This window comes from Lagenorhynchus albirostris, chromosome X (assembly GCF_949774975.1).
Source record: "Lagenorhynchus albirostris chromosome X, mLagAlb1.1, whole genome shotgun sequence".
NCBI classification, from domain to species: domain Eukaryota; kingdom Metazoa; phylum Chordata; class Mammalia; order Artiodactyla; family Delphinidae; genus Lagenorhynchus; species Lagenorhynchus albirostris.
Genome location: NC_083116.1, coordinates 73,045,401 through 73,060,788, shown reverse-complemented (window position 1 = coordinate 73,060,788; position 15,388 = coordinate 73,045,401). Strand labels below are relative to the sequence as shown.

General features: G+C 40.0%; 1 protein-coding gene across 3 annotated transcripts in view; it reads left to right on the top strand.

Moving 5' to 3' along the window:
• Positions 1 to 1,935: 1,935 nt before the first annotated feature.
• The window catches only part of EDA (ectodysplasin A), a 295,752-nt gene continuing 282,299 nt past the window's right edge, over positions 1,936 to 15,388 (top strand). For 2 of the 3 annotated variants that reach the window (XM_060137662.1, XM_060137663.1), the window contains exon 1: positions 1,936 to 2,420. In XM_060137662.1, coding sequence (XP_059993645.1) covers positions 2,022 to 2,420 — 399 coding nt within the window. In that variant the 5' untranslated portion in view covers positions 1,936 to 2,021. Of the gene's footprint in view, positions 2,421 to 2,603; positions 3,030 to 15,388 lie in introns of those variants that run through there. The other variant, XM_060137661.1, reaches the window with a different exon arrangement.

Sequence of the window (15,388 nt, the reverse complement as noted above, 5' to 3'; positions counted from 1 at the left end):
AACTAAGGTCCTCAAAAGCAGTGACTTTCTCAGAATGACCCAGCAAACCAGTGGCAGGGTCAGGTCTACTGACTCCTAGTCTAGCATTCTTTCTAATAATCCTGGGCTGTGATAATTAAGTTAAATCAGCCTGGCAGTTCCTCCAGCCAGCATCTAGAATTCCTTGACTGAATAAGCAGAATTTGAGATTAGCTAAGTGCCCCTTTTTATTTTCTTATTTGCATGATGATGATATTCTTTGCAAACTTTATAGTTCATACGTAAGGGCTAATGAGGAGACACAAAGATGTTTCTGAAGCACTGAGGCCATTCCCAAAGTGTCTGAAAGAAAAATTGCCTGTGGCTAATATATTTAAGGTTTATGACCTCTGTAATCTTTAGACTGACCTCCCCACCATATGCTTTGTTTTTGTTTTGTTGTTTCTCTTCTTTTCTATTTCCCCCTATTTTTCTCCTTTTTCACCAGCCTAGGTCTTAGGCCTACCCTTTTCAAGTCAATAAAACTGCTAATTATTCATAACATGGGAATGGGAGTGCATAGTGACCAAGAAGCATACATATTTCCCCTGCTATGGTCATTTAGCTCTCTATAATCTCGGACTAGTAACTCTTGTTAATTTCGACTCAACTAATCCTTTCCATCGTTCATTTCAGGGTCTATTGTTCTGACATTTGCCACATTTTTTGTTTGTTGTTTTGCTCTGAACCCTTTTCAGAGGGTTGAAGATGCTGCAGTTGCAGCAGTGTCCATCTGGAACATTTGGCTGAGTTGTTGAACTTCCCCCAGGGACTACTCCAGGGAGAGGAGGAGAGGGGTGGAGAGACTAGAACAGTTGCCTGCAAATAGAGATGCCAATACTGTCTGGCCATTCTGTGGACCACCCATGTAAAAATCCACCTTATTCTGGCCCTCAGTTTCCCCATTTGCTCATTGAAGGCACTTGTTCTCCACTCAAAACTCCTGCTGCGGTGGAAGAAGAAAACTACACTGGCTGTAGATTCTCTCGTACAGCAATTTCTACATGTAAAGGGATCAATACTTTGAATTAATTAATATACCAAGAAATCCTAGGGGACTGTTTTATCCTGCGTGAGGCAGCATCACTTCAGTTCCACCTGGCACAGATGGACTTCTTCGTCACTTAGATTGAGGCCCCAGACTCACTCCAGGAGTGGGACTGTCTCAGTCCCACCTCATTCTCACTCCCTCTGGCTCTCAGGCTACTGGGTCTCCTTTTCTTTTGGCGCGCCATTGGATTGCAAACCCAGCAGGCATGGTTTCATTTCAAACCCAAAACTGTTTTAATTAGTTTAACGTCTGTTAAACGCTTTGAAGATTGAAAGCAACAGATAAGTACTGGATGATGTTATTAACAACTGCAGTTAATTGCAAACATTTCTATTAATACTAGTTTCCGCCTCCTTTTCTTTGCTCTACTTTCCTTCCCAGGTTCCCCAATTCTTCTCAGCCTCCCCCTCCTTCCCTCCTCTTCTCCCCTTCCCCGCCCCCGACCCCATACTGGCGCTCAAGGGTTAAATTGGGGCGGAGTCCAGGGATGAACGACAGCCACAGTCACCAACTGGAACGGGGTGAGAGAGAAGAGCTGGGTGGGGCCACGGGGCAGAGGCGAACCCACACGCCCCCAGACCCCGCCCCGCAGCTGGAGGCCCCGGGTGGAACGGCATGGGGCGGGGCGCCAAGGCTTGGCGGGCTCGGTGGTTGGGCGTCCCGGCAGCCGCTTGAGGCACGGGGCGGGGTCGGCCGGGGCCTCCTCCCTCATTCCCTCCGCGGGGCCGAGCCGCCCGTCTCTCCCGCCCCTCCTCCTCCCTTTTCCACCCCTCGGAGTGGAGCTGCACTTGCGGCTGCTCCCTGCTCGGTCCCGCCCAGCCTCCGTCGCGCAGGAACGGGTCCCTGCAGTCCCCAGCCGATGGCAGGACAGTAGCCGCCTGTCAGGGGTCGCGAAGGGCTGAGGCAGACGCGGCGGCTCCCGGGCCTCAGAGAGTGGGTGTCTCCGGAGGCCATGGGCTACCCCGAGGTGGAGCGCAGGGAACTCCAGCCCGCGGCAGCGCCGAGGGAGCGCGGGAGCCAGGGCTGCGGTTGTCGCGGGGCCCCTGCCCGGGCTGGCGAAGGGAACAGCTGCCGGCTCTTCCTGGGTTTTTTTGGCCTCTCGCTGGCCCTCCACCTGCTGACGTTGTGCTGCTACCTAGAGTTGCGCTCCGAGTTGCGGCGGGAGCGGGGAGCCGAGTCCAGCCTTGGCGGTCCCGGTAACCTCGGCACCTCGGGCACCCTGAGCAGCCCCGGTGGACTCGACCCCGACGGTTCCATCACCCGCCACTTCGGGCAGCCATCCCCGCAGCAGCAGCAGCTGCTGGAACGGGGAGAAGCTACGCTCCCCCCAGACGCCCAGGACGGGCACCAGGTGAGTCACTCTGGAGGGGCAGGGCCCCCTCCCCATGTGCGCAGGGCGGGGGCCTGGGGAGGACTTTGCCACCTCGAGCCGAGTTCGACGGCGGGATCGGGGAGGGGGCGGACAAGCTGGGGAGAGGTCGCCCCGGGGCAGGTTGTCCTCGGTCCCTGGCCCAGCTCACCCTGACTCTCTCAGGACCTCCGGACTTGGGAACTCTGGCCGGCGCCCGCCGCCCCCAGCTCCGGCTGCCTCGGGAAAAGTTGGCGGCGCTCCCGGCCGGGCCGCGGCGCGAAGGTGCGGGCGCTGCCCCCCAGGCTGACTAACGGCAGCAGCCTGGCCCTTTTGCTCCCTCCCGGTGAGATTCTGCGCCCGCGGTGCTTGTTTTTTCGTGTCCAGAGCTCATGCCAGCACTAGCAGGCTCTCTTTTGGAGTTGGAGCTGTAAACAGCTGTAATAACTGCTCCACGCCCGTTGAAACAACTTTGAACCGTGTTTTCTGCGCCGGGGTGCTGGTGCACTGACCAGATCGTGGGCTTGTTCACACTTACCTGCAATTTGAGACGGATTGTCCTCGGTGTTCTAGTGAGGATCAGCGCCCCTGAGGAATTCTGGTAGAAATATGCCGTCTTGCTAGACAACTTCTGAAACAGTAATTTAAAAAATCTTTGGAATAAAACTCACCCTTTGCATGCCGGTTCTGACTCTTTTTTGGGGAGTGGGGTGGGGAGGGTTGGTGTGAAGTGTCTTCACTCCTGCTTGCTTGTGAGCAGGAATCTACTGATGGAATAATGACTCAAGAATAGTCTCCCAGATTTTTTGTTTGTTAGTTTTGGTTTGTTTTTTGTTTCTTTTGTTTTTTAATACAATCTTTATGGTGTTTGTGCCCTGGTTAGCAAACTGTTAGCTTTGGTGTTTGTTTTCTACTTTTTCTAGTTCTTTATTTAAGGAAATTTAGTGCCCTAAAACTAAGTATTCTCTTGTTTGCCATTATTTTGTCTCACGTAAAACTTAAGAGAAGCAGCCAAGGATCCTTTTGAGGTGGTTAAAGAATAACAGTCAATTTGTTCCTCTTGGGGAAGAGGGCAAGTCGTACAAATAAGTTCCTTGAGGTGAGTGACCCAGGCCTTCTATATTTATTACCACATCCAGAGTCATTGTCATACTCTGTAAACATTATTCGTGCTACTTTGACCACCCATCCAAAGTTGGTGTCACATTCATGATAATGCTTTAATATTAGGGCGGACACAGTTTCTACATTTTGCGTTGAAAGGTTGTCCTGAGCCTTAAAATGTTTTGCTAGCACACTTCAACTTATATAACAGCTTATCAAAGAAGAGAATCAGTAGACATGCTTCTCATACTTGAAACTTTAAACACAGTAGCTAAATGATAATTAACTAGGATTCTGGTTCCCTTTATCTATCCACCTCCCAACAACAAACCCTCGCCCCTGCCCCGCGACTATGCCCAGTAGAAATACTTAGCAGCTGAACATTGGTTTTCCGTGAAAAGACGAAGGAATTGAACTTCCTTAGTCAAATGGTGGCAAGGCCTTTTGGCATTCAGAATGGACAGACCCCTGTTTGGAGGCTGAGGATTAGTAGAACAGCTGTATTCTGGGGCTCCTGTGATGGTGTGGGATTCTCATAGGGTCTGTAATGGCATTTAGTTGCCTTTGCGTGGTGCTTCAAATAGTTCTGTCTAGGTTTAAATACAGCGCCTTATCTTCTGTCCTTTATTTTTTCCGTTTTAATCTTTTGGAGAAGTAATAACAAGCACACTGGCTTTTTGCATTTGCTGACATCAATTGGAGTCAGAGTTTTTTAGAGTTATGAGGGGCCATGAATCCATTTGATCATTCCCCTTGGAGAACACATAGTTCCTATGGGGGAAATGACTTGTCCAAGGTCATACAACTCTGATCAAAATTAGAATGGAAGTTGGTCTCTTTACTCCGAGTTCAGTGCCCATTCCCCTATAATATACTACTTCCTGGAGCCTTTTGTCTGGTAGCTGGGTAGAGCTATGGAATTTTTGCAAAGGAGAGGGCTCCGATCTGCATCATTTTCTTCTTCTCTACCTACATTTTGGCCAGACTATATTTAACCATGTATTCCTTATTCTTCCTGAACTTCACTTTCAGGAGAATTAGAGTATGCTTTGAAGGAATTTTAGCCCAGATTCAACATAAGTTTTCTTGAGGGTGTTAGTTTTAGTATACCAAGAAAAGAAAAAAAAAAAGGAAACATTGATTGGCTATTAAATTAGTATGGCTACATCTTGGGTAAAATTTACAGTGCCCTGGTGCACCCTCTGCTGGCTTTGCAAGGACATTTAATTGCAGTATTGCTGACAGTCAAGATTCTAAGTTGTGCTGACAGAATCTGATTCGTAAATAAGGAAGTAAACAGCCTGTGGGATTTGGCCACGTAGGTCATATTTTTATATTTTAGTTTTCAACACAAACAGCTGCTGTTATAGCAGCTCTTAGACGGAGAGGAAAAAAGATAAAAATATACACCCTTCAATGAGCAGAACATTCAGGTTTCTCACCAGTTTATCTGCAAGGAGTGAAGGCAAACTGATGAGAATAAATTGCTGGAAGATCTCATGAGACCAAGTGGGCAGAATAGTCAGAGGCACTTCATTGTATAAGGTCATGCAAACCTATTCATGCTTATGAGATGATGGGCTCAGTTATGATTCAAGAAAGGGATCTAGAAGTCACTGAAGATGTATGTATGTCATCCCTCAATTTAAAAACTTTAAAAACAGAATACAGAAGGAAATTAGGGCAGTCAGGATGCATAGCAGAGAGATCAGCAAAGTTCTCCTAGGGACTTATTGGAAAAGCCTTCCCAGTGGGGGCACAGTTGCTCATGATAAAAAATGAAAGGGTCACTTTGGACCTTCTGGAATCATACCTGTCTCCTTCAGCTGGAGTAGCTGAGTATCTGTAGGTTTATCTGGATACTCATTGGAGATGATCTCAGGAGCTAAATACATCTCATCAGTCTCTGAGTTAGACAATACACAATATTATTGTTAGAGTAAAAAAGATTAAAATAAAAATCACTGTTTATCTGTCTATGAAGAAGTTGGCCCAGTTGTGATTTTGGTCCTCAAAGCCGAGAATATGGTGGGCATTATCAGGAAGGGTGTTGAAAACAATGATGAAACAAAACTCTTATCTTTTCCATATAAAAGACCAAAAGTGGATTTGCATTCACAATCATATAGGTAATTCTGGTGGCTGCTCATCAAGAAAAACTAAACAGCTGATACAAATCCCCAGAAAACAAATTAAATTGATCAAAAGGTTGGAGGGACTTTCTAGTTGTTTTTTCACTCTGGAGAGATAGGTTGAGAGAGGGTGATGATCAAAGTCTACTAAACCATGAGAGAGATGAGTAACGTTAATAGACTGGTGTAATTTAACAATCTAGTTCAATAAATAGAAAGCCTGCTATGAGTCAGCCACTACATTAAGTATTAGATATCTTTTAATGCTTGAAAGATTATTTTGTGGGGGAGGCAAATAAAGGTAGTGTCTCATTCAGATGATTTCCCCAAGAGATACTGTAACTGAAACTCTAAGGTTTAAGTGTTTAGAAAAATATGTTTGTGTAGACTTATAAGGGTTTATTGGGGACTGTTAGCAATATTTGGAATATGTCTCTAATTATTTGAGGTGATGTCATAGAAGTCAACGTTAACTTTGCACAAAACATCTCTGGTTTAACTAGATAGGACATTAGTATATCTAGATTTGATGTTAATTATTAAGGCCTGTTGATCAAGAAAATGACTGGGAATCGCTAAATCCAAGAATTTTTTAGGGGAGTGGGATCCAGATAAGATCATTTTCTATAGGTTTAAATCTAGATTTTTTCAGTGTGACATTCAAGGCTTTTGATCAACTGGCTGCATTATACCTATCCCATTTTCTCTCTTACCGATTCTACTCCTGCAACCCACCCACCATATCCTGTCTTGGAATCATTCTCCAGTTATTGCTGTTATTGTGTTTAATAAAACTTGTGTCTTTATATTAGAGCTCCTTGGAAATCTGCCTTCCTTTTTGTCTTTTTCCACAATACGTGGTACACAGTGCTGATTATAGTTAGGGTACTTAAACACTTGTTGGCTTGAATTATTATTTGGGGCCTTTAGAGATGTTCATGTAAAACAAAGACATTTGTAACAGGCCTGTTTTCCTCAGGCCTTGCTAAGCCTGTGAATTGTTAACTGTGCTTAGGTGAGTAGATAGTTCCACTGGCAATGTCTCACTGGTTTCTAGAATCATTAGATAGTAAAATGGAGAAAAGCCCTAACCACATTACCTCTATGATGGTGCAAAGAGTTTTTTGTAATGTATTATTTGATGTTTTGTTTTATTTGCATGTAGGTCTCATCTTTCTTTCTCTCTTAGATCTTGTGAAAAATAACTTGTAGTTTATCTGTGATTACGTTATAGAGAAGATCTCTTTATACTAGAGAACTTCTGAAGCCCTTTAATCCCCAAGAACATGACCAAGAGAAACCACTTGCGTTGCCTGCAGGGTGACCCTCATAGAGGACCAGTTTTATCTGACTAGTCTATAAATACCGATCACTTAGCTCTTCATTTCTTTTCTATTGAAGTGTAACATACATACAGAAGAGGTCACAAATCATAATTGTACAACTGGATGAATTACTGTAAAGTGAATACAGTAATGTTACCAGAACTCAGGTCAAGAAATAGAAATAGCATCTCAAAACCCCCACCATATCACTATACCATCCTCCTCCAAAGTGAATGACTGTCCTGATGTCTAACATGATTAGTTTTGCCCATTTTGAACTTGATATAAATGAAATCAAATAGTATGTATTTTGGGGGGGAGCTTTCTTTTTTTGCTCGATGTTATGTTTTTTGATATCCATGATGTTGCATGCAGCTGTAGTTTTTTATTTGTATTTTTGTATATTATTCCCTTGTTTGAATATACCACAGTTTATTCATTCTACTGATAATGAATATTTGGATTGTTTGGGGTTATTATAAATAACAGTACTATGAATATTATTATACATGTCTTTTGGTTATGTGTACTTGAATTTCTGTTGGGTATATACCTAGGATTGGAATTTCTGGGTCGTAGGGAATGCATATTTTCAAATTTATGGATAATGACAACTTTTCTCAGTGATTGAACCAATTTATATTCCCACTGGCAATGTATGAGAATTCTAGCTGTTCTACATCCTTGATAATACTTGTTATTATCACTCGTTAAATTATAGCCATTCTGGTGGGTGGGTTTGTAGTAATATCACATTGTGATTTTAACTGGCATTTCTCAGAAGACTAATGCAGTTGTACTTCTTTTCATATGTTTATTATCTATTTGGTTATCTTTTGTGAAGTGCCTATACAAGTCTTTTGCACATTTTTATTGGGTTGTTTATTCTTTTCTTATAGATTTGTAGGAATTTTTTATGTACTCTGGCTATGAACCACTTTTGAATTTTTTGGTTGCAAACCCTTCCCAAATCTCTTTATAGTATCCATTGATGAACAGAAGTTTTAAATTTTAATGTGTCTAGTTTTTCAGTATTTTCCTTTATGGCTAGGGTTTTTTGTGTTCCATTTAAGAAGTATTTTCCTACCTTGAGAGCATTTAGATATTCTCCCATATTATCATCTAGAAGCTTTATGCTTTTGCCATTCACATTTAGATCTGCAGTCCACCTGAAATTGATTTTTGTGTATGATGAGATACAGGGACCAAGTTTTGTCTTTTCCATATAGATATTCAACCCAGTGCCATTTATTATAGGGAATGTCTTTTCCTCCCCATTTCTCTATTGTGTCACCTTTGTCATAAACCAAGTGTCTACATATGTGTCAGATTGTTTCTGAATTGTTTGTTCTGTTCTATTAGTCTATTTTAAAAATAAATTTATTTATTTATTTTTGGCTGCGTTTGGGGCTTTGTTGCTGCACGTGGGCTTTCTGTAGTTGCGGCGAGTGTGCTTCTCATTGTGGTGGCTTCTCTTGTTGCGGAGCACAGGCTCTAGGCACACAGGCTTTAGTAGTTGTGGAATGTGGGCTCAGTAGTTGTGGCTCGCGAGCTCTAGGGTGAAGGCTTAGTAGTTGTGGCACATGGGCTTAGTTGCTCCGCAGTATGTGGGATCTTCTCAGACCAGGGATCAAACCCATGTCCCCTGCATTGGCAGGTGGATTCTTAACCACTGTGCCACCAGGGAAGACCCCTATGAGTTTATTTGTCATTGCACAAATACCATAGTCTTAATTATTGGACTTTATAATAAGCTCTTGATATCCTTCTACCTTGTTCCTCTTCTTTAAAAGTATCTTGGATGTTCTTGGCCCTTTGCCTTTCTGTATCTGTTTCAGAATCAGCTAGTCACATCTGACCAAAAAAAAAATGTAATTCTTAAGAGAATATCATCAGCAAGATGGTGGATTAAGAAGTCCTGGACCATCCTTTCCCCCATAAACACACCAATTCAGCAACAATTCATGGACAAATTCCCTTTGTGAGAAATCCAGGAACTAACTGAAAGGCTCCTGTACCCAGGGAAAACATGAAACCAGACACACTGAAGCCAGTAGGGAGATTTGAGACAGCCTCTCACCAGAGTCCCTGCCACCACCACAGCACCATATGATAAGGAAGAGAGCCCCTAGCTTCCAGCTTCTCCTAGGGAGAGAAGGGATTGATTCACACATCTAGCACCCCAAGTTTTCTGAGGAATGGTTTCTGTCCTGCCAGTCTTAGAAATCTGATGGATCTCCCTAGGGGAGAACAGAGATGGTGGCTTGGGCTTGTAGACACCATAGATCTTTCCTCCTGCTGAGCACAGAGCAAGAAGACAAAAAATCCTAGCTCTCAACATTCCGCTGGGGAAGGAAAGAGTTTATCTGTGCATCTAGTGCTCCAACTTCTCCAGGGCTGCCCAGAGAACTGGCATCTGACTTGCCAGTCTAGGAGCTTTAAGTGATCCAGCACATTCTAGCCTCCTGGGGGAGAACAAGACAATGGTTGGGGCTGGTAGATACCATATATCCTCCCCCCTGCTCAGTATAGAGTGAGTGGATGAAACATTCCAGCTTTCAACTTATTCCTGGAGATGGAAGAGTAGATCTGTGCATTCAGTGCCAAAATTTCTCTGGGACTGCCCAAAGAACTGGCGTCTGTCTTGCCAGGCTTGGAGCTCTGATGCATCCAGCACAGTCCAGCCATGTGGAAGAGAATGGAAATGGCATTTTGGACTGGTAAATGCCATAGCTCCCCCCCTTCAGCACAGATTGAGTAGAAAGAAACCAAAGCTTCTTGCTTCTCCCTGGGGAGGGAAAGAGTTGTTAGAGGCCCTCAGAATCTCTGACTAGGCTAACTGGTGGAGATCTTCTCCAGTGCAAGGCTAGTCAGTCCATGAAGACTGGGAGAGGTACTTGCTTTGTGTAATATGCAGACACCAACATAGAGAGTAAAGGAAGATGAAAAATCAGCAAAGAAGTTCCAAATAAAGGAACACATTAAGTCTCCAGAAACTGACCCTAATGAAACAGTTATGAGATTTATCTGACAGAGAATTCAAAGTAAGTGTTATAAAGATGCTCACCAAGATCAATAGAACAATGCATGAACAAAGTGAGAATTTCAACAAAGATATAGAAAATATTTGAAAACTGCCAAACAGAAATCATGGAGCTAAAGAGCACTAATCGAACTGAAAAACTCATGAGAGGGATACAACAGCAGACTAGATAAAGCAAGACAAAGTATCAGTGAACTAATGTCACTGGAAATAATTCAGTCAGAGGAACAAAAAGAAAAAAGAATGAAAAAGAGTGAAAAAGCTTAAGGGACACCATCAAGTGGACCAATAGGGGCAGTAGGGGAATCTCAAAAGGAGAAGAGAGGGAAAACTAGAAAGCTTATTCAAAAAAATTAATGGCTGGAAACAATCCAAATCTTGAGAGGGAAATTGACAACCAGATTCAAGAAGCCTAAAGGACACTGCTAAATAAATAAACCCAGACAAGTCCACACTAAGACATATTATAATTAAATTGTCAAAAGTTAAAGACAAAGAGAAAATCTGAAACTAGCCAGAGAAAAGGAACTTTTCATATACAAGGGAACCCCCAAAAGACTATCAGCAAATTTTTCAGTAGAAACCTTGCAGGCCAGAAGGGAGTGGGGTGATATATCAAAGTGCTGATGGGAAAAAAAAAAAAACCCTGCCAACCAAGAATACTATACCTGTCAAAAGTAAGGACAGATAAAGATATTCCCAGACAAATAAAAGTTGAGGAAGTTCATCACCAGTAGACCTGCCTTACATGAAATGCTAAAGGGAGTATATCAACTTGAGATGAAAGGATATTAAACAGCTACATGATAGTATAAGAAAGATAATATATAAAGATATATTATGGACAAAGATAAATATAAAGATAAATATAAATAAAGATAAATATATAAAGATAAATATATAGACACATACAGTAAAGATAAAGATAAAGATAAATATATAGACACATACAGAATACTATATAAAGATAAATATATAGACACATACAGATAAATATATAGACACATACAGATAAATATATAGATAAAGATAAATATATAGACACATACAGAATACTATATTACTGTAATGGTAGTGGATAAGTCACTTTTATTTCTAGCATAAAAGTTAAATGACAGAAGTATTAAAAGTAACTATAAAAATATGTTAAAAGACACAATATAAATAGATGTAAAATGTGGGAAAAATAACAGTGTGTATGGGGAAGAAGCTAGAATGTAGAGTTTTTGTATACAGTTTAACTTGAGTTCTTATCAGATTAAAATAGACTGTTACAAGATATTTTAAATCCCAAGGTAACCACAAAAAATACCTATAGAAGTTACAAAAAAGAAAAAGAAAAGAATCAAAGCTTATCAATACAAAAAAATCAACAAAACACAAAGACAGCAAGAGAGGAAATACAATCAAAAGACTCTCAAGACTAACAGGAAACAACAAAATGGCAATAGTAAATCCTTCCCTATCAATAATTACTTTAAATGTAAATAGATAAATCTCCCTCAGTCAAAGACATAGAGTGGCTAAAAAGATAAAAGCAAGACCCAACTATATACTTTCTACAAGAAACTCACTTTAGATTTAAGGACACAGATAGGCTGAAAGTGAAAGAATGGAAAAAGATAGTCTATGCAAATGGTAACCAAAAGAGAGCAGGGGTGGCTATACTTATATCAGGTATAGCTTTAAGTCAAAAACTCAGATGAGACAAAGGACATTATATAATCATAAAAGGGTCAATCCAACAGGAAGATATAACAATTATAAATATATATGCACCAATATCAAAGAACCTAAATATATAAAACAAACATTGACAGAATCAAAGGGAGAAATAGACAGTAATACAATTATATGGGAGACTTCAATACCCCACTTTCAGTAATGGATAGACCATCTACACAGAGGAACAATAAGGAAACAGAGTACTTCAACAACAGTATAGAGTGAATGGACCTAACAAAAATATACAGAACATTCCATCCAACAGCAGCACAATGCACATCCTTTGCAAGCATACATATCTTTCTCCAGGAAAGATAACATGTTAGATCACAAAACAGCTCTTCACAAATTTAGAAAGATTAAAATCACACCAGGTATCTTTTCTGAACACAGTGGAATGAAACTAGAAATCAACAGCCAAAGGAAAACTGGAAAATTCACAAATATGTGGAAATTAAACACTACACTCTTTAACAACCATTGGGTCAAAGAAGAAATCAAAAAGGAAATTAGAAAATACCTTGAGACAAACAAAAACAAAAATACAATATACCAAAACTTATGGGATGTAGCAAAAGCAGTACCAAGAGGGAAGTTAATAGCAATAAATGTCTACGTTTAAAAAGAAGAACAATCTCATATAAACAACCTAGCTTTATACTTCAAGGAGCTAGGAAAAGAAGAACAATGTCCAAAGTTAGAAGAAGGAAGGAAATGACAAAGATTAGAGCAGAAATAAACAAAATAGAAGATAGAAAAATCAACAAAACTAAGAATTGGATTTTTGAGAAGATAAACAAAACTGATAAACCCTTAGCTAGATTAAATACAAAAAAGAGGACTCAAAATCAGTAATGAAAGAAAAGACATTAAGACTGATGGCAAAGATATAAGGATCATAAGAGACTACTGTGAACAATTAATTGTATGTCAACAAATTTCTAGAAACATACAACATACCAAGACTAAATCAGGAAGAATTAGAAAGTCTGAACACACCTATAACTAGTATGGAGATTGAATTAGTAATCAAAAACCTCCCAACAAAGAAAATCACAGGACCAGATGGCTCCACTGGTGAATTCTACCAAACATATAAAGAAGAAATAGCACCAACATTTCTCAAACTCCTCCAAAAAAATTGAAGAGGAGGAGCACTTCCAAACTCCCTTTATGAGATCTGCATTACCCTGATACCAAAGTAAGACAAACACACCAAAAGAAAAGAAAGCTACCAATATCCAGGCCAATATCCCTGATGAATATAGCTGTAGAAATCCTCAACAAAATACTAACAAACTGAATACAACAGCGTATTAAAAGGATCATATTCTATGACCAAATGGGATTTATTCCTGGATGTAAGGATGGTTCGACATATGAAAGTCAATTGATGTGATAAACTACATTAACTGAATAGATGCAGAAAAAGCATTTGACAAAATTCAACACTCTTTCATGATAAAAACTCTCAACAAACCAGAAATAATAAGAAAGTACCTCAACATAATAAAGGCTATATAGGAAAAGCCCACAGGTAACATCATACTCAATGGTGAAAAACTGAAAGCTCTTTTTCTAAGATGAGGAACAAGGCAAGGATGCCACTCTCATCTGTTCTATTCACCGATATAGAACAGATATAGTAGACGTTGTTGCTTGAGCAATTAAGCAAGAAAAAGTAAAAGGCATCCAAATCAGAAAGGAAGAAGTTAAACTGTCTCTGTTTGCAGATGACACGGACTGATAAACAAATTCAGTAAGGTTGCAGGATACAAAATCAATGTACAAAAGTCACTTGCATTTCTATATACTAACAAACTCTCTGAAAAGGAATTAGGAAAACAATCCCATTTATAATAGCATGAAGAAGAATATCATATGTAGGAATAAACTTAACTAAGGAGGCAAAAGACATATATTGAAAACTACAAAACATTGATGAAAGAAATTAAAGAAGATACAAACAAATGGAAAAACATTCCATGTTCATGAATTGGAAGAATTAATATAGTTAAAATGTCCATACTACCCAAAGCAATGTACATATTCAGTGAAATCCCTATCAAAGTTCCAATGGCATTTTTCAAAGAAATAGAACAAACAATTCTAAAATTTGTATGGAACCACAAAAGACCCCAAATATCTGAAGCAATCTTGAGAAAGAGGAACAAAGCAGGAGGCATCCCACTCCTGATGTCAAACTATATTACAAAGCTATGATAATCAAAACAGTATGATGCTGGCATAAAGACAGGCATATAGACCAATTGAACAGAACAGGGAGCCTAGAAATAAATCCATACATATACAGTCAACTGATCTTTGAAAAGAGTGCCAAGAATACAGTGGGGAATAGTCTCTTCAACAAATAGTGTTGGGAAAACTAGATATTCACATGCAAAAGAATGAAATTGGAACCTTATTCACAAAAATCAACTCAAACTGAATTAAAAACTTAAACATAAGACCTGAAGCTGTAAGACTTCTAGAAGAAAACATCAGGGAAAGCTTCATAAGATTGATCTTGGCAATGATTTCATGGGTAAAACACCGAAAGCACAGGTGACAAAACCATACATAAACAAGTGGGACTACATCAAGCTACAAAGCTTATGTACAGCAAAGGAAACAATCCACAGAGGGAAAAGGCAACCTATAGAATGGGAGAAAAATATTTGCAAACCATATATCTGAGAAGGGGTTAATCTCCGAAATATATAAGGAACTCCTACAACTCAATAGCAAAAAACAAGTCTCAATAACTTGATTGAAAGATGGGATAAAGACTTGAATAGATTATTTCTCCAAAGAAGACATATAAATGTTCAACACATATATGAAAAAATGCTCAGCATCACTTATCATCAGGAAAATGCATATCAGAACCACACTGAGATATTACCTTACACCTGTCAGGATAACAATGATCAAAAAACAAAAACAAAAACAAAAGACATTGTTGGTAAGCATATGGAAAAATTGTAACCCTTGTATACTATTGGGGGGCATGTAAAGTGGTGCAGCCACTGTGTAAAACAGTATGGAGGTTCCTCAAAAAATTAAAAACAGAACTACCATGCAATTCAGAAATCTTAATTCTGGATGCTTATTCAAAAGCTTTGAAATCAGGATCTCAAAATGATATTTGCACTTCCATGTACATTACAGTATTATTCACAATAGCTAAGATGTGGAAACAATAGAAATGTCCACTGATACATAAATGGATATAGAAAATGTAGTATATACATACAATAGAATACTATTCAGCATTAAAAATGAAGGAAATTCTGCCACATGTGACAACATGGATGAACCTTGAGGATGTTATGCTAAGTGAAATAAGCCAGAAACAGAAAGGCAAATACTGCATGATTCCACTTATATGAGGTATCTAAAGTAGTCAAGTTTATAGAATCAAAGAGTGGAATGGTGGTTTCCTAGGGCTGGGGGTGGGGAGAGAAAATGTGGAGTTACTAATCAACAGGCATTAAATTTCACTTAAGCAATTTAAGTTCTAGAGATCTGCTGTAGAACATATATATAGTCAACAATAATGTATTGTACACTTAAAATTTTGTTAAGAGGGTAGGTCGCCTGTTAAGTGTTCTAACCAGAGTAAAATAAAATTAAGGGAAA